Source organism: Phyllopteryx taeniolatus, chromosome 5 (genome assembly GCF_024500385.1).
Source record: "Phyllopteryx taeniolatus isolate TA_2022b chromosome 5, UOR_Ptae_1.2, whole genome shotgun sequence".
NCBI lineage: Eukaryota > Metazoa > Chordata > Actinopteri > Syngnathiformes > Syngnathidae > Phyllopteryx > Phyllopteryx taeniolatus.
Window position 1 is genome coordinate 31,413,038 of NC_084506.1, and position 18,713 is coordinate 31,431,750.

General features: G+C 42.1%; 1 protein-coding gene across 5 annotated transcripts in view; it reads left to right on the forward strand.

The window, feature by feature from the left end:
- Positions 1–18,713, forward strand: part of znf423 (zinc finger protein 423) — a 139,339-nt gene that overhangs the window by 32,355 nt on the left and 88,271 nt on the right. For all 5 annotated transcript variants that reach the window (XM_061774903.1, XM_061774899.1, XM_061774902.1 and 2 more), the window contains one exon: positions 3,513–3,707. In XM_061774903.1, the coding sequence (XP_061630887.1) occupies positions 3,513–3,707 (195 nt within the window). The remainder of the gene's footprint in view (positions 1–3,512; positions 3,708–18,713) is intronic.

The following is an 18,713-nucleotide window of genomic DNA, read 5'->3' on the forward strand; positions in this document are numbered from 1 at the left end:
ATAATTACATTACAACCCACTGATACGCATGTGTGTGTGTGTGTGTGTGTGTGTGTGTAGGTGTGAAAATGTTGCCTTTTATGTACTGTATGCATACTGTATGAGTTTTGACACCACCGAAAATATCTACAGTTTGGATCCATAATTATATTAATCCGATGTAAACATGGAGTAGTGCCGCTTATGTTAGATATCCAAAACGACTGCTTAGTTTTACACTCTACCATGAACAAAGTGTACGTTCACACGTACAATCTAATGTCATCCAATGCAACAGCTGCATATTACAGTCTACATTCATAGAATCTATGTTACTTAATACGGTTGCAGTTTGCAGTGTTGTACAACTGCACTGCATCTGAATTTTGTGTAACTATTGTTTTCTTTTTTTTCCGTTTCTTCTGTGCTAATTGTTGTGTTGTCATACAATATTCTGTATTTTTGTGTAAATTTGAGCCTGCATATTTGTGTTGGTTTCCTCAGATAAGGGTCCTCATTCTCTCTCTGGCCAGACGGTGCTCTCACCACTGGACAGATGGCCAACACCCTCCTTCTCTTCATCCCCATCCCTTCATCTAGCCCTCCTTCTATCCTTCCATCACTAATGTCCTCTCCCACTGCACCCCATCACCGCAGTCCCTCGTTCCCCGCTTCCCAGCATCCCCATTTCCCATCACACCTCTCCTTAATAAATTATTCTGGAAGAGATCTGGTGGTCAGATCTTTTGGCGAATGTACTTTCTTATGTTCGGCTTCGCTTTAACTCTACTCTTATGGTAAACATTTTAAATGGACTGTCATTAGGGAACACACCCCCATCAATTAATAAATCAATAAAGAGTTTGGACGACACGGTGGTGACTGGTTGGCACATCTGCCTCACAGTTCTGAGGACCCAGGTTCAAATCTGGCCTCACCTGTGTGGAGTTTGCATGTTCTCCCCGTGCCTGCATGGGTTTTCTCCGGGTGCTCCGGTTTCCTCCCACATCCCAAAAGATGCATGGTAGGTTAATTGAAAACTCTAAATTGCCTGTAGGTATGAATGTGAGCGAATGGTTGTTTGTTGATGTGTGCCCTGCGATTGGCGGCTGGCAACCATTTCAGGGTGTACATCGCCTCTCGCCCGTAGATAGCTGGGATAGGCTCCAGCACACCCGCGACCCTCGTGAGGATAAGCGTAACGGAAAATAAATGGATGAATGGATGAGTTTGTCTTGACCCCGTAGTTGCCCTTGAAACTAACCAAGACATTTAGCACAGTCAACTTCCAGTTTTATGGGAATAGAAGGCCTTTCATGTCATGGTATTGTATGACTGCGCAATAGTGTGTAGTGAACAACGTAGGATTCAAAAAGTGTGGAAGCTGTTTTAGCTTTAGCTGTTCGAAAAGGCTTAATCAAGCGATATTACTCCAACAGAGAACAATAATCAGCAACAGTAGGTAAATACTTTTGTCCATATGTAATGGTGTCCCGATCCAACTTTTTCACTTCTGATCAAATACCAATATTGCAGCCTTGAGATTTGGCCAATACCGATATCGGTCCGATCCGGTATGAGTAATAATCATACATACTTTACTTATTTTTAGTATGGAATGTTCGAAAAGGATCGATCAAGTGATATTGCTCAAACCGAGAACAATAATCAGCTACAGTATCTATGAGAAAAACTGACCCATTTATTATTAACCAATGGATTACATAAAGTAACTTCAAACATTGGAATGTACTACAATTTAATGAAATAAAAACTATATTGGAAAATTCTGAAAAATAACTTCAATAAAACCAATAATAAGTAAAATAAATATTTATATTGCACCATAACCAGTGCTTAACAAATTTAGGCACATTCTAAATTTGAATACATTCAATAAAAATAAATGATAAAACCATGAAAAATAACCTCAATAAATAATAAATACAAATTATTCTTTTAAAGTGCAAAATAACAATTCAAGTTGAATTGAGTTATTTTTTTACTGTCAGTATGTAGTGGGACCAGCATTTGGTTTCTCCACATGTGGGATGGCAATGCATCTGGGGTATAGTTTTATTCACTGTTCCTGCTGTGCACATCTTGAACTCTGTGGGGCTGTGTGGTGCACACAATGAGATACACACTTGTAGTAACAAAGGAAGAATATTTTTCATATAACTAATTACAGTATTCACAGAATTTGAAGAATATATGCCTGAGTATTTTTGTATTGCCCTTTTGTATGTGTTTATACAGCGTTTGTTTACCAATATTCATTATTTTGAGAGATATAAGTGCCACGAGTTAAATGCTTATTATTGTTATTTGTTTAGATTTCAGTGGCGTTTTTCATTCATTTTGTGCTAGCTTTGAGCTACCGATTTTTTGGAACAAAAATTGAGAAAGACATTTCAACTGGAGTGTCACAAAACTGGAGTGTCACAAAACCACTTGAAGCAAGCAACATTCAGTCCTACTTCTTACTACTATGTTAAACACTTTAGCAACCTGTTGTTGCGATCACATGGGCTCTGCTGGATAGAAGTGCTGGAGCGGCTCATGGAATGGACTGCTTTTATGAGTGGTAAAATCGGAGATTTAAGATCCAGTCCAATCTGATCTTCGTTTTTTTTTTTTTGATGACATCCGACGGATTACCGATCTCATATATCAGATTGGGGCACCCCTATCCAAATGTATATGCCAACATATGACATTAATATTTTCTTCTGTAAGCCTAATGGAAACCTACAGTATCTTATTTTATTGAGTATATTTCAATAAAAGTTGGAAAAAAATACGGTATAACATTAACATTCAGACAATAAAATTATATTATATATGAAATTATATTACATTTAAAAAAAAAATTATCCAATATATATTCAACCCAAATTAAAATGTTATAGTAATGGCTGGGTTTTTCTTTCTCCCCTCCCTGTGTCATCAGTGTCATTCCTACTGGAATCTCAACTTTTATTAAGATATTATGGTGTGGAAATGGAGACGCAATAGAGCAGAGGGCATTGCGCGAGCGCAACCCTCCACCGGTCGGCTCTCACGTGACTCACACACGCGCATGCACTAACACGCACGCACGCACACACACGCACGCACACACACAGGCACGCACCCATGGATACACATGCACACACACACACACACACACTAGTCACATGTTGAAATTCCATACCAATTGTCATTTGTCATTGTAATTCAGTCAGTTTGCACAAATCAAAGGAAGAAATATTGTCGAGCTGGGAAAGTATAATTCATTTGTACTCGTGAGCAACCAGATCCAAAATGACAAAGCAACAATGAATTAAATCAATGAAGGCAAATGATGCTTCAACTCACCAGACACAAGTTACAAAGGAAAGTATTTTTTAAACATGATTAAAGGGAACAACTCGAAAATTGAGTAAAAGACCAGAGCCCCAAACATGTATTACTGATAATAATAAAAGGAAAGCTGATGCATCAGTAACACAGTGGCCAGTGCTAATAATTATTTTATCATCTGTCCTCAGATGTCTCGGCATCAGTAAAAACGGTCGAGCCGAAGGACGGCCACGGGGCGGCTCCTGAGGATGCAGAACAAGAGGACCCTGGCGACCATGACGACGATCTTGATGATGACTCTGTATTCACCTGCGACAACTGTCAGCAGGACTTTGAATGTTTGGCTGAGCTCACAGAACACAGAACCAACCACTGTCCAGCAGGTGGGACATAACATTCTTTCAAAACTGCTTAATCTGTTCAGGGTTTTCCAAACTTGATGATTTTGCGAACGTGGTATGTGCCTTACAGTTGTGAGGTTCTGGGTTTGAATCTCGACTTTCCTGTGTGGAGTTTGCATGTTCTCCTTGTGCTTGCACGGGCTCTCTCTGACTACTCCGGCTTCCTCCTACGTTTCAAGAATATGCGTATTAGGTTGATTAAAGACTCTAAATTGTCCATAGGTGTGAATGTGAGGGTGATTGGTCGATTTACCAGGATGTACTCCGCCTCTCGCCTAAAATCCACTGGGATAGCTTCCAGCTTACATTAGGTACTAATGAGGATAAGCGCTATAGAAAATGGATGATACTGTAGATGGACGGACGGATGCTTGTGTGGGCTTTCCTCGACTCCAGTACTCCAGTTTACTCCCACATTCCAAAAACATGCATGTTATGTTAATTGATTATTCATTGCTCATAGTTCATTTTATTTTTTTTAAATTTTCATTAATTCTTTCCAACTACCAGATAAGTGTCAGCTGTGAGTCTCTATTAAAACTACATACTGCACTTGCACTTTTGTACTTTTGTCTCCCCCTTCACTGGTTAATGAATGTTTTAGATTTGTGGAAAACAACTTCTTGTGGAGACAAGAGCCAATACCAAGCAAGAAAAAACAATATTTGATGTAAAAATACATAACTATATCAATTTGTTAATATTTTTTCAAACTCAATCATGATTTTGACCCGCTACACCTAATTTATTACCTGGATATCGTTATACTACAGACAGATACACACACTAGTCATTATTAGTACTGCTGTAATTAATGGAGGGACTGAAAGGAACACGGCGGGGGCATCTGTGTCCTACAGATTAATCCAAATGCTCGCTTAACAAGCCAGCACACACACACGTGTACACACGTGCAAGACAGTCTGCTGCCTCCAAGTGTCTGCGTGTGTTTACTTTGATACTTTGATATGGGAAGGAGGAAGTGTGAGTGGGGGGGTCTTTGTTGAAACTGGTAAAGATTGTGTGTATTATGATCATCTCAGCAACCTCATATTCACCTGCTGCTTCAACATCCAGTGCCAGCAGATAGGCCCATGTGTTGCACATTCAGCCATTCCAGCAGCAGGGAGGAGCTTCGTCATGGAGTCAATTGGTTATTGTCCTAATTAGCAACTGAAAATGGAAACATTAAGGGTCGCAGATTTTGAAGGTAAAATAATCCTGTAAATCAGGCCGCACGGTGAACGGGTGGTTAGCACATCCGCCGCACGTTTTGAGATTGGGGGTTCGAATATGGGGTTTTCTTGTTCTCGGGTTAGAGCACTTTGAAATTACTAATAGAACAATAGTCTGGTGCAATGACCCTTGTGCAAAGGGCGCTGAGACTTCAAAAAATGTATGCAGTTAAAGTGTTAAAGTGACTAGTAATGCTATAATGTGGGACAATGTCGATTGTGCAAATGTAGCAGATGCTACTCAGGCACACGAGTGGCCAGTATTGGTCACATATGCAAATAGTGCAGCGTGGCGAGACGACTACAGTGAGTGCACGAGTAATGAATAATTGGCCCGACAGAAATGTGACAACAAACTCAAGACAAAAAATTGGCAGCAAGTTGAAATGGAATTGTAAATTAACTGTTTAAATTAACTGACTTTCTTGGTACACACAGAAACTGATATAGGATGTGACAGTGTCCGTATATTCTTCCAGGCTGCCAGCTGAATTTTCAAAGACACTCCTGTCTGTGCAGTCTAGACCGCTTTGAAGTTCTATCTTTGCTTCTTTGGTGCACTTTTTTGTGTTTTCATTGAAGGTTTCGCGCATTTAAGTTCTTGCCTGTATGTTGGTATTTAGTGAATTAAGCAGTGATCAGACAAGCCGAGAGATGCGCAGGGGATAGCACGGTATGCGTTATTTAGCATAGTATTGCGGTGGTCTAAAATGTTATTTTCCCTGGTAGGACAGTCAATGTGTCGCTTGTATTTAGGGAGTTTTGCGGATTTGCGAAAGTTGGTGAAAGAAAGTCCGAGGTAGACTCCCTGAGGTTTAGCAAGTCTTCCCTTGTGTAAGTGAGTCGCGTAATGTCTCCAAAGACGAACGAAAAACACAAAAACATAGACAATACTAGAGAGCACGTAACTGAGCCCACCCGCACGGGTAGGCGCCATCTTGAGGCGCCACAGATCAAATGGAGTGTCGATGGTTCATTGTTGTTCCTTCACGGTGTCCGACTTGTTAGAGCGTCAGCCTCACTGTTCTGAGGACCGGGGTTCAATCCCAGGACCCGCCTGCGTGGAGTTTGCATGTTCTCCCCGTGCCTGAAGGGGTTTTCTCCGGGCACTCCGGTTTCCTCCCACATCCCAAACACATGCATGGTAGGTTAATTGAAGACTCTAAATTGCCCGTAGGTGTGACTGTGAGTGCGAATGGTTGTTTGTTTATATGTGCGATTGGCTGGCAACCAGTTGAGGGTGTACCCCGCCTCCTGCCCGATGATAGCTGGGATAGGCTCCAGCACGCCCGCGACCCTAGTGAGGAGAAGCGGCTCAGAAAATGGATGGATGTACGTTACTTCTTTCACGATATCCTACTAAATGCTTGTTAGAACAAGCTCAGATCTTAAGACATTCCAGAAACTGCATTCATAAACGGTAGCTATGCCAGGTAGGCTAACATTGTGATACAATACGGTAAATCGCCATCAGATTCAATCAATACTATGAATGACTTGTAAACCGGGGATTCTGAAAGGAAAGAAAAGACATCCAACACTGACAGCTTTGCTGCTAGACAATTTAAAATGCATAATAAGACCGATGTGTGTCACATAGATTTAGAATCGCAATCAATGACTTTAACCCAACCAATGTGCTTCTGGGAGAAGACTAACCACATGACATCAGTTTAATCATAAAGATTTGAGTATAGAAAATAGAATTTATACCATTCAGGTTTCTTAATTGCCTTTGTGTTTTCTGGATCCACACAAGGCCCTGCAGTGCACTTTTGTCTTTTGGGTCTTTTTCATACTGTGCTGTTAGAAGCACACCAGCACACATGTACACACTGTCGTTGTCAGAGCATTGGATGTGGCCTGTGATTTTCAGCACAGGAGTCTGGGGAGGGCGAGATGTTACTGAGCGAGAGAGTGCAGAGAGGGCAAGAGGGAGGGCAGGAGAAAGGAATGGAATAAAATGAATCTTTTTTGCTCCCTGGAGAACGAGAGCTTCAGATTACAGAGTAATCCCACAGCTCAGCAGGATATGTGCTTGCATGTGGTGGTTTGCGTATGTAGATTCATCTGTGAGTTGGCTTCGTCTGGTACAACATTGCGTATGAATGTTATTGTGGGACCACTACTTTTTGCTTATTATTGTGGAGAAGTCTGAATTGAAAGCAAGGGCTAAAGAATCCTTTTATGTTTTCTGGTTCAGGCTCCTGGGAGCCAATGCAGTGGGACCTATGGGATACATGCACACGCGCATACCGTCTTCTAGGGATAAACACAATACCCAAATTAAAAAAAAATAAAAAATTATCTTTCTCCTCAGTGGTAACCATATTTACTGCAGAAGCAACGTGATGCATGAACAGTCTTCTTCTTGTGTCTGTGTGTGTGTGTGTGTGGGGGGGGGGGGGGGGGCTTGGGGGGGTGGTGTTTGGGAACAGTTTACATATGATTTTTCTATTGACTTCATTTTAGAATTCATACAAACATTCCATCATAGCATCAGTGAGCTCAGAATTATTTTCAGAAAAGGCATAGTTTTCCTCTACCAGTAAATACAATTGGTCGGCAACATTTGCATTAGCTGTTTGCACTACATGGTTCAACTGACACAATTCCTATTTATTTGTATTTTTATTTTTTGGGGGCATTCAAGGTGTTATTTGGATATGTTTCATGGGACTGTAAAGGGAAAAAAAACCCACAAAGACAAAATTAGAATGTGGATAAAAATCCAATATGCATGTGATTCTTGCTAACGTGACATTATGGACACACTGGCTGCACCCCGTCAACAGGAGCTTGACATTATTGAAATACACTCACACATAAACCCAAGCAACACACCCTTGATCAATAACAAAACAATAAAGATCCACAATAAATCAAAACTACAGCAAAAACATAAACCATTAAATATCGTCTAAGTTTGGTATATTATATGTGCACAGACAATTAATTATGAGAACAATCACGCCCTGCTAATAATTGGTGATACTGGATGTAGGCCATTTGAAAATGTATATAGCAATGACTATATAGGCACTAAATTAGAACTGGTCACTCAATCGATACAGGTGAGCAATGAGCTTTAATATTCTAAAAACACACCAAAAAGCATCATGTCCTCCCATTTTGCAGCAGATTTCACTAATTAGTCTGTCTGAGTGGGCTTATTGTGGTGAGGAAATGACGTTAGAGCATACCCTGTATACTCTTGTGGCGAATGAGTCCCGAGTTAGCATGGAGCTACAGCTATAACACTGAATGGGTCCCAGGTGCAACTGTGAAGCACCAAGTAATTCAGTGGCACTCTAGCAGAAGGCCTATAAAGAGGCACCATTAATTTGAGAACAAATTGGACAAACACACTCGTACACACACTGTGGTGCAGATCAATGACACATAAATGTGCGTACACCCAATCAAGCATGTACATAACCCCAAACAGGACATCGGGTTCATGGGATGTGCTTTCCATTTGTGCACAACACATTCTAAGGAAGGGTATTTAGATTTTTATTTTTGAAATTTGTTTAACAGGAATGACTTTTTAATGAACAACTGTGTTTGTGTGGGGTGCTCTTTGTGCTTTACATGTGTGTATATCCTGTGGATGTGCTGTGCGTGCAAGAGAAAGAGCGAGCAAGAGAGTCGCAGGAGTGTCGATGGGTCTCAGTAGGAGTCAGAATGTGGAGCATAGGGTTCCCCGAGGAGAGGAAGAGCGGAGGAAAAAAATCCCTCAGATCAAATGGAGAGCATTTTCTGGCCCCACTTTGCCACATCATATGCTCACATACATCTAACCTAAACTTGCACAGATATAATTATTTTCATATGCAGAATTTAGATTTTGTCTCATATAGAGGGGGTGAGTGCCTATAAAGTGAATGTGTAATTAGGATTCATCACTGACCACAGCAAGAACTGGATCACTTTCATGTGTATACATAATCATTTCAGAGTTTGCAGCTGCCTTAAAAGTAGGCTTTACACCATCAGGGTTTTTGGGGCCGATCACCGATCAGCGAGTTTAAAAAAACGATAACTGATCACCGATCCGATCACAAGATGGAGGAATGTGTCTATTTAAATGACCTGTTCATTTACTGTATATACTTGTGTACTTAATTGCTCAAAAAATTATATTTGCAATAAAGAATTTATCTTTGTTCCTCTATTTATGCCAGTGAGGCATATTGACAGACAGAACAAATGAATGGTCTTCTATTAGATGGCAAGAAGTAAATACAGTTATTAATGTATCCACTTTTTGTGACATTTTTGTTTGTTGGTGTGCCGTGAGATTTTTCAATTTTTTCAATATGTTCCTTTGCTCCATAAAGGTTGGAAATCAGTGCTCTAGTCAGATCGTGCATTCTAATCAGTCAAGTCAAACCAATGTTACATGACAGAAATAATGGGTGCTAACTTACTCTAATTAAATTACTTTATTTTTAATTAAATTACTACACCCCCACCGAAACTTTAGAGCATGAAACGACAGAACTGTGGCATGTTTACGTCCAACCTTTCGTGCTACCGCTACGCTTGCTAGGCTACATAACATTTTATTGCCTGATTGTGAGCCGTATCGTATTAAAAGTACGTGAACATACCTCAAGCAACCCTTAAACGAACGTCCTCTCCTGTCCTGAGCACCGGTGACCACCAACACGTTTTCCCCCATTTTGTCCTCATAATACAGTCGGCGCGCTCCACTCTTGTTGTCGTCGGCACGGTAACGAGTGTATCCGGTCGCATTTGATTTGACAAGATAAAGCCCACTGATCGTAAAAGACGGGATGCGGTGGTATCAGAATACAAGATTTTACTGCAGTAGTCTGTAAAAAAAGAAATTTGTCTTGTAGTCTGATCCGGGAATTACATGTAGCCTGTCTCCGACGTGTTTTCTGTCCCACACTGCCGAGGTTTTTTTTTTTTTTTTTTTTTAAATAACTTCATTGGCCGTCCGATAATTACAGCACTACCACAAAAGACATGCGACGAGGCTAAAAATTAACTAGCTTTTGGATTCAAATATACTGTGCATGCAGCGACGCTGAGTATTAATGTCTTTTGTGGAGCCGATCAACGATCAGCATAAAATGCTAAGTATCGGCCGATACCAATCAGCCCGATCAAATCGGTGTAAAGTCTACTTAAAGGTAAATGTATGTGCATACAATGGCCACATTTTGAGTTAAAGTGAATTTGTATTTGGTGAATGGGTATTTTGAAGCTGCAAATGACAACAAAGTGGTGAAACCTATCCCAGTTTACTTCGTGCAAGACTGGTCACCAGCCAATCACAAGGCACAATATACTGTAGACAAACAACCATTCACTCTCGCATTCACATCTATGGACAATTTGGAGTCTTCAATTAACCTAACGTGCATGTTTTTGCAATGTGGGAGAAAACAGGAGAATCCAGAGTAAACGCACGGAAGCACAGGGAGAACATGCAAGCTCTACACAGGAAGGTTGGGCACAGATGTCAACCCCCAACCTCATAACAGTTTATTTATGTATTTATTTATTTTATTTCATTTTATATTTTTAACCTGTCATGCAGAATGGGGAATCTGTATCCCTTTTATGCCGGAACAGTTTTTTTGTGCCACAGTGGAGTGATTCTTTTGTATTATGATGGAAATTTACTGAAAATGATACCCAGACAGAACGAGGTTTAGGAGGGAAGTGACAGAAAATAAAAAAGAAGAGGACATAGAGAAAAATAAACAAGAAAAAACAGGACACGAGCTGTAAGAAAAACAAAGCAAAACAAAACAAAAAAAAGCGTTACTTACAAGAATACCACAATGTAACAGTAGATTCGAGTTTCATACGGGGCAGTAGTGTTACACCCTGCGAGGGAAGAACAGGACAATATAGAACAGGACAGGGACAGGAGTGGAAGAAAGCAGGACAAGGGGAGTGTGGTGGGAGTGGCTGTGTATGTTCTAAACATTTGTGGAATTGGAGTGCAAGTGAAGGGACATCCCAAGAAATTCACAAGGTAATAAGAGTTAATAAGAGCAATTAGGAAGCAGCCCCACACCAAGCAATTGAGTCCCACGGGTGTGTGTCTGCAGACATACGCAAGTGAATTGACACTGTCCAACCTCAGTACAGTGACTGTGTTAACCAATTCCTCCACTGTGCTGTCTTTTTCATTATTTTTGCATAATGATCTAAATTTCTAGTCGTTTCGAGTGCTATAGATTAGATTAAACTATAGACCTCACCAGAATCCTTTTGAATGGTGGATTGTGTTTATTTTAGCTGTCAGAATGTAAAAAGAAATGAGAGAGGCAAATGTTTTTACACTATCTCTAAAATCGGCCAGGGTATTAATAATTTGGGCCTAAATAGTAAAAACAGAAGGCTTTTTTCTTGTTTTCTAAAAGTTTCTTGTAGATGTTTTTTTTTTTTTAATTAAAAAAACTACTGTTGTCATCAAAATGAATGGCCATAATTGAAGAGTCTTGTAAGTCTCCTTAAATTTCGTTTTATATGCACGCACACAAACAGAAATAAATGTCTGTAAGGTGTTTGTGAGAACACAACACAGTGAGTGAGGTTAAAAAAAATAGACAGAAGAGGAAGTGAGTGACAAATAGTCAACTATGTAGCTGTCTGTCAAAGCAGGAGGGCCCATACGGGTGCTGTCAGTGACAAATAGCAAGTCATTAACCAAGCCGGTCGCTTAGATGGCATGAGTAGAAAAGAGAGTGCGCGTTTGAATTGCAGATAGCTTCATAAGGTATTTGTGAGGTCTTTGTCAAATGGCCCCATACTGCTGCACTCTTGTCCATCCTCCTTCCTCTCTCAGTGAAGGAGAGAGAGAGACACTACCAGGACGTTTTACTCAGAAGGCGGTGCACAATGTAATCAAGGGAGCAAAGAAGAGGAATAAAAGAGTAAGAGACAGGTGAGCAGGAAAGAAAGGGGATGAGGGTGAGAAAGGGCAATCACAGGGAGAAAAAAAGAGGGAATGGAAAGCAGGCAGAGAGCAGGGCTGTTAGTGCAGGGGCCCTTGGGTGACTGGTTTGTCCCCCCGTGGGACGTCTCCCCTCTGCTGAGCCCCAACCGTCTGTTACAACCCGTCTCTCTCTCTCTCTCTCTCTCTCTCTCTCTCTCTCTCTCTCTCTTTCTGTCTCTCTCTCTCACACACACACAGAAACACATACACGCACATCACTGCGTCTGTCAACAGCATAGCAGCTGAGTCCTGTGAGGCCAAGACTCTTATTAAAACCACAGATCACTTCCTACTGGAAGGAAAGGTAGGAGGAGTTTCATTTGAAACAAAATTACAGACGGCCCCCTGCACTCTGGCCTGCCACTTGATCTGTGCGTGTGTGAATGTGTGTGTGTTTCTCAGCCAGTAGCTGCAAGTGACTGACAAAATAAATGTTATGCTCTTTTCCTATTCACGCCTCTTCTTTCAGTGTCTTTTTGTTATTTTCCCTGTCGGCTTCCATGCCTCCCTCCTGCACTCTTCCCTCCTTCTGCCCGCATACCCCCACCTTGCCACCCTCCCTCCTCCTTCGCTGTTGGTGTGTGTGTACCCGGGGGTGGCCCGAAGATTCCTGTGCTAAGCCCCTGGCATACATACAAGCGCGCGCGCACACATACACGCATGCACTGTAATAGCGCACAGACACAGCTGGCTGCTGCTCAGGTTTTCCAGGGAGAGAGCGGGAGCCCGGCACCAGAGGAGAGGGGGATAAGGAGGAGAGAGAGAGCGAGCGGTAGAAGGAGAAGGGGAGGGGAGAGGGGGATGTGAGGGTGGGGGGTCACAGCATGCGGCGACGGAGAAGGGTTATTGTGGAGTCATTTTTCATCACAGGGTTCATTTTTCACTGCACTTCTTCCACTGACTTCATCGCTCTATTTCTCTTTATCTGTCTTCTCCTCCTGGTTCCCTCCCTTGATCCCGCTTTGTCTCTGTTTAGCTTCCCTTTTTCATGTCCCCCCCAATCCTCGCGCCCTTGTACGCGCTCCTTTTCACCCCAACTCTTTCCATCCTCCTTCCCTCACCATCTCTCTTTCAGCCTAGTTTCTTCTTGATGAAATATGGATGGGAGCAGTTTTGGGTGCGCTGAGAGGTTTGCAGTTCAGGGAAGGAGGATTGGATGGGGGGGAGGGGGGGGGGGGCGAGTTAGGAACTGGCAAGGGAAGGGAGAGAGAGAGAGGGAAAGGGATGTAGCTGGCGTCTCAGCAGACGTGCCTTGTGCATGCACCTAAACACCTCACTGAGCAATCTGTCAACATGTCAGCAACACATGTTTGGTAAAAAAAAAAAAAAGAGAGAGCAGTTGGTAGGAGAGAGGAGAGCGTTAAAAAGATCTCTCCTCCTCCAGTGGGAGTAATGGCTCCCACCAGGGCTCTGGAAATGCTTTGAATTCAGCAGATTTCTATTGCGGGCTTCTCCCCCGGGGGCGTCTTTTTACAATGCCTGCATCTCAGAAATTTGAGCCCGAGGACCCCTAGGGGCGTCCTTTCATAATGCCTGAAAATGTAGGGTTATATTGTGTGCTCTTCCCCGTGAGGCTTTTATTAATACCTGTATTCACTGCCGCTGGAAATTACACAGGCAGCGCTGCAGGGGCCTGAGCTCGCTCCAGGAAGGGAGAAAGACTCTGTGGGGAAATTTTCTCTCTTCTTTCTCGTCTTATCCCTTCTTTTGCTCCCATTCCTCACCTCTTCCTCCCCTGTCACCTACTACTTTAACTCTTTTTCTTTTCTTCTGACTTAATGCAAGAGTGAAACCAAGAATTTGATCGTGTGTGTGTGTTGGCACCAGCTCACCCCTTGTATTCAGCCCCACTTTGCTCAGTGGAAAAGAAGCACGCAATTAAAAATGTAACTTCCCCTCTTGTTTCCCTCTCATCTTGCCTCTCTCACAAACGTGTCCTTGTGTGTAGATCTTGCAGAGGGTAAATATTTGTGTGTGCTTGTGGATGTAGACGGAAAGTACCCTACATCCATGGTCCACTATACTGTGTGCGTCTGTGTGTGTCTGTGTGTGTGTGTGTGCGCGCGCGCGTGTGTGATGGCGAGACAACAAGACGACAGCTTCTGTTGTCAAACATTCATTAGAATTCTTGAGCCAAAGGGTTTTGCAGCTTTACTACATTTTCTGTCTCTGTGTTTGTATTTATTGATCAAATATTTACACATTCAGATTAAGGAGATATACATTTACATATTTTTGAATAAATAAATTGCCTGTTCTCTGCATCCACATTTTCTGTTTAGTTTTCAGATTTGTGGGTTTTTCCTTGCTGTTCCGTGATGGAGCAATTAACAAGGAGGGACTGATTGCTTTCAGTCATGGTAGTTGTTTTTCAACCAGCGTTATCATCCTATTGTGTTAGAGCTTAAGTTGCCCTATCACAGCAAGTCTTAAAAACAGTCTGAAAAACAATGATGCTCTTCATTCAGTTTAGAACTGGCAGAATTAGTGGGTGCTGGCACTGCTGTAAAAGTTGCTTGTCTATGAATGAAGCACACACACAATCATCATAGTGTCACAATTGTCATAGTGTCGTCTATTGGAATCACAAATACACCACTTAAGTTGTTTAAATCTCTGGCCACACTCTGTTCAAACGTCAAAACCTTTCATTGCTGCCCATTACCTCTGGCATTCCCCAGAGCTCTTTTAATCGGGCCCGTCCTTTCCATTATCTGCCTACTTCCGCTTTGCAATATATTCCGTGAATGTAAGATGAATTGTGATTGTTTCATGAATGCCATCCAGCTCTGTGTGCCCACTATGCTCAATTTCACATTCCCTTTAACTCTAACTGTCCACCGGGAATGACATCTTGGTTTCCTGTCAACGTTCTCAAACTCAGCTAAAAACAAAAACAAAAAAAACCATTCCTCAATTTTCCCAATTGACTTCTCTCACACTTTTTAGACTGACATATTAGTTGTTTCATTTTATTGTTTTCACCCTTTGGCACTAGATTTTTTTTTTAAATCTCTATAACCATTGTTTGTAAGTCCATTATTATTATTGTGATTATTATTATTATTATTATTATGGCGGCACGGTGTCCGACTGGTTAGCACATCTGCCTCACAGTTCTGAGGACCCTGTGTGGAGTTTGCATGTTCTCCCCGTGCCTGCGTGGGTTTTCTCCGGGCACTCCGGTTTCCTCCCACATCCCAAAAACATGCACGGTGGGTTAATTGAAGACTCTAAATTGCCCGTAGGTGTGAATGTGAGCGCCAATGGTTGTTTGTTTATATATGCCCTGTAATTGGCTGACGACCAGTTCAGGGTGTACCCTGCCTCTCGCCCAGAGTCAGCTGGGATAGGCTCCAACACCCCTGCGAACCTAGTGAGGATAAGCGGTATGGAAAATGGATGGATGGATAATAATAATAATATTATTAATAATAATAATTGAAATGGCCCCTACCAAAAGGGGCCATTTTTATAAAACTGCTCAATGTAATTTAGCAGGTAGATGAAGAGCTACCGGTTGATTTTGCAACTTTGTCACATTTCTAGCTTCCCTTTCAAAGTGCACCAGCATCTTACTTTGCCCAGCCTCGATAACATACTTGCTGTTACCACCTGTAGCAGCAGATGTCACCAAAATCAACCTGGAGTGAAATCTTGAGGCCAATTATTATTTTTTTTTTCTTATCGGACACACTATGACCAACTTTTTTTCTGACGTAACTCTCACCAGTGTTTATGAACCTGTTTTTTAATCATTTTGGGAACTTACATAATATTTTTATAATTTCTACATATGTCTGTGTTTTACGTCTCAAGAGTGTTTGAATGGGCCAGGATAAAGTTGTCATGTGGCCATGAGGGGCCTGTGTGTAGGGGGTGTCTTGATAATGAGGAACAGGCCATTCCTTTGGATTCCTGCACCCCTGCCAACAACCCGGACCCCCAGAACCTCAACCCCCCCTCTTCTTCTCTTTTTTCTCCCCCCCTCCTGCTGACACCTGGGATGTTTTTCATCCTTTTTTTTCCTCCCTCCGAGCTTCTTTTTTTCTCTCCCTCTCAAGTGGAACACATGCCCCCCCCCCTCCATTTTATACATTCTTTCTTTTTACTTTCCCTCCCCATCCTTCATCCCTCATACTCATCTTTGGATCACAAGTCACATGTCACTCGCCTCCAAGCACACTGGCCCCAGTGTCTGCATCCTTTCCTTCCTCCTTCCTTCCCTCCCTCCCTCCTTGCTGTAACTCCCTGCTGAGTTCTCAAACCCAAAACTGACCACATCCCCTATGCTCACCCTTTGACTACCTTCCCCCCTTTCGCCTCCCGCCGCTCACTCCCAAACCCCTCTGTTCCCCACTGAGCTGGCCCCAAAGCTCTGATCCTTTCCACCATGCCCCCAAACCTCCCCACTGTGCCCTCCCAAGACACACACACACACACATACACCCACACCCTGTGGCGACTGGCCCCAAAGCAGCCCCTATTTGTCTCCCTCCCTCTGTTTTTCCACTCTTTTTTCCCACCTCACCTCTGTCTCCCATACCCGCTTTGATGACTTGAGATTTGTTATGCCCTTGATTTAATTGTTAGAGTCTTTTATGCGTTATTCTCTTTTTTTTTCTTGCATTGTCTCCTAAAATGCAGAGGTGGGGGACTCGAGTCACATCAAGACTCAATGCCAATTTTAGGACTTGCATCTTGCTTCGCTAAAAACTCATGAAACACTGAACTTGACTTGCGTGGAACAATATTAACAACAATGTGGTTGTGAGCGTGGCAGTACAGCCATCTTAAGTACCGATAACAATGACGCTACATGTTAAGGGTGAGCACTAAATGGCTAACGTGCGGATATGATTTTCATGCGACAGAACAATTTGCCGATGGGAAGTGCCACCAATAATATCAGTGGTGTGTGCCACTCTTCATGGTCGTGAAAGCTCTCTCAGCTGTCCGCCTCATACAAAATATATTATATTGCATACAGGTTTTTAATATGGTGACCACAGCATATGAAACATAACCCTTAACTTAATAACGAAGAGGACAATTGACATTTGTTTCACTAGAAACTGAGCCACTGGTTCTAAATGAGTCATCCGACTGAGTGATTGAATAAAGTAAAACAGACTAAAAAGGAATGCAGATTTTGTTCATATTGCTTTTTTACTGTAACTGTGACATTTTTATATTATGTAAATTTACTATTACTATTTTCCTCAATTATCAATGAGCCATGTTATTTATCCATCTCGTTATACAGGATTTGACCTACAGAAAACAAAATAACAAACCAGTTTGTGACTGAGCAAGGTTTTATAACTTGACTATGACGTGACTTGCCTAACTCAAATAACGGCTTGACTGAACTTAATATTTAGTAGGGAGTGAGCACTCGACTTGAGTTTTGCCACTCCTAACTTGCTTGAAAACTGGTTAAGACTTGAGACTTACTTTTGACTTGCACATACTGTATGTGACTTCCAACTCTGCTAAAATGTATTCAGATACAATAACCCAGATGCTAGTGAACATGGGTTTGAAATGTTATTTTAGCTAAGCAGAACTTCTACAGCACCGACGCATTAATTAATTATATCAGTATACATATTTGGTCAATTCCTGACACATTTTTGGAGCTGAAATTAAAAAAAATCTATTAAAAAAAACCCAAAAAAAACATGAACCCTAATGCCAAAGTAAAGACCTTTAAATTTCTGGGATTGAAAAACACTGGATTTGTCTCATTTCAATAAAGTAAATCCCTCTTTATACCCATGTTTTCGCAGTGGTTCAGACAGAGGAAGAGGTGAGTCCAAATTGGGAACTCAAGTTGCTCCAACCCGTACAAAAACATTGAATGTGTTTCTAGTCTCGTTAGATTTCGTTTCTTTTGGACAGAATGCACGGTTTTTATGTGTGAGATATTTTTCCGTTCCGGATCTCAGTCTTTTATGAACTTACGCCCATAGTTCTGTTATAAACAGAAAGCTTAAGTGTACTTATTTAAGTCAATTGCAATTGTGTGAAAAATTAATTGTCGGATTCCATTGTTTAAATGATGCCTCTTGTTTACAGTGACATGAAGCTCATTCAATTTAAAACCCAACGCATGCATTCATGCGCAGTTTCAGACACAGACAGTTGCGGCAAAGGCCTGTGTACCACAGGGATACAGCCCATAATAGTTTTAACCCAGTGCTCAGGTGTGACTCGCCTTTGTCCAGTCAAATGTCAGAGAAAAGCACAACTCTGGGGAGAAATGGAGGAGAAGGGGTGGAAACAGAATGGGGAAAAGAGGATCAAGAGAGTGAATACGACAAAGTGGAAATGATTCAACTGTAGTGTGACGTGGGATAGGTTTACCCTCTGGAAGGTGAGACCAAGGCACTGCCGGATACGATGACACAACCATTTCTGAATTACCAGAAAAACAGCCACCTTGATACATTTAGTCATAAATAATGAACATCTTTGTCAAGCTAGGGTTGACTCTAGTGAATGAGCTGTGTGTGCCAGGCTGTCTGTCTGTCTGTCTGGGCACCTGGTTATGTGGGGGCTGGGAGTCCTGCTCAGCACTGTTCTCTTCCTGCCTCAAGAAGTCCCTGGGGCCGCCAGGACCAACTCTGCCAGCCTCCCACTCCCAATCCCCCCCGATGCCGAACACACACGCACGCACACTGACGTCAGCTGCTCTGGGCTCTCTCCCTTGGGTGCTACCAGAACCTTTTGTTTCCATCCCCTCTGTTCTCTCCCGGCCTCTCC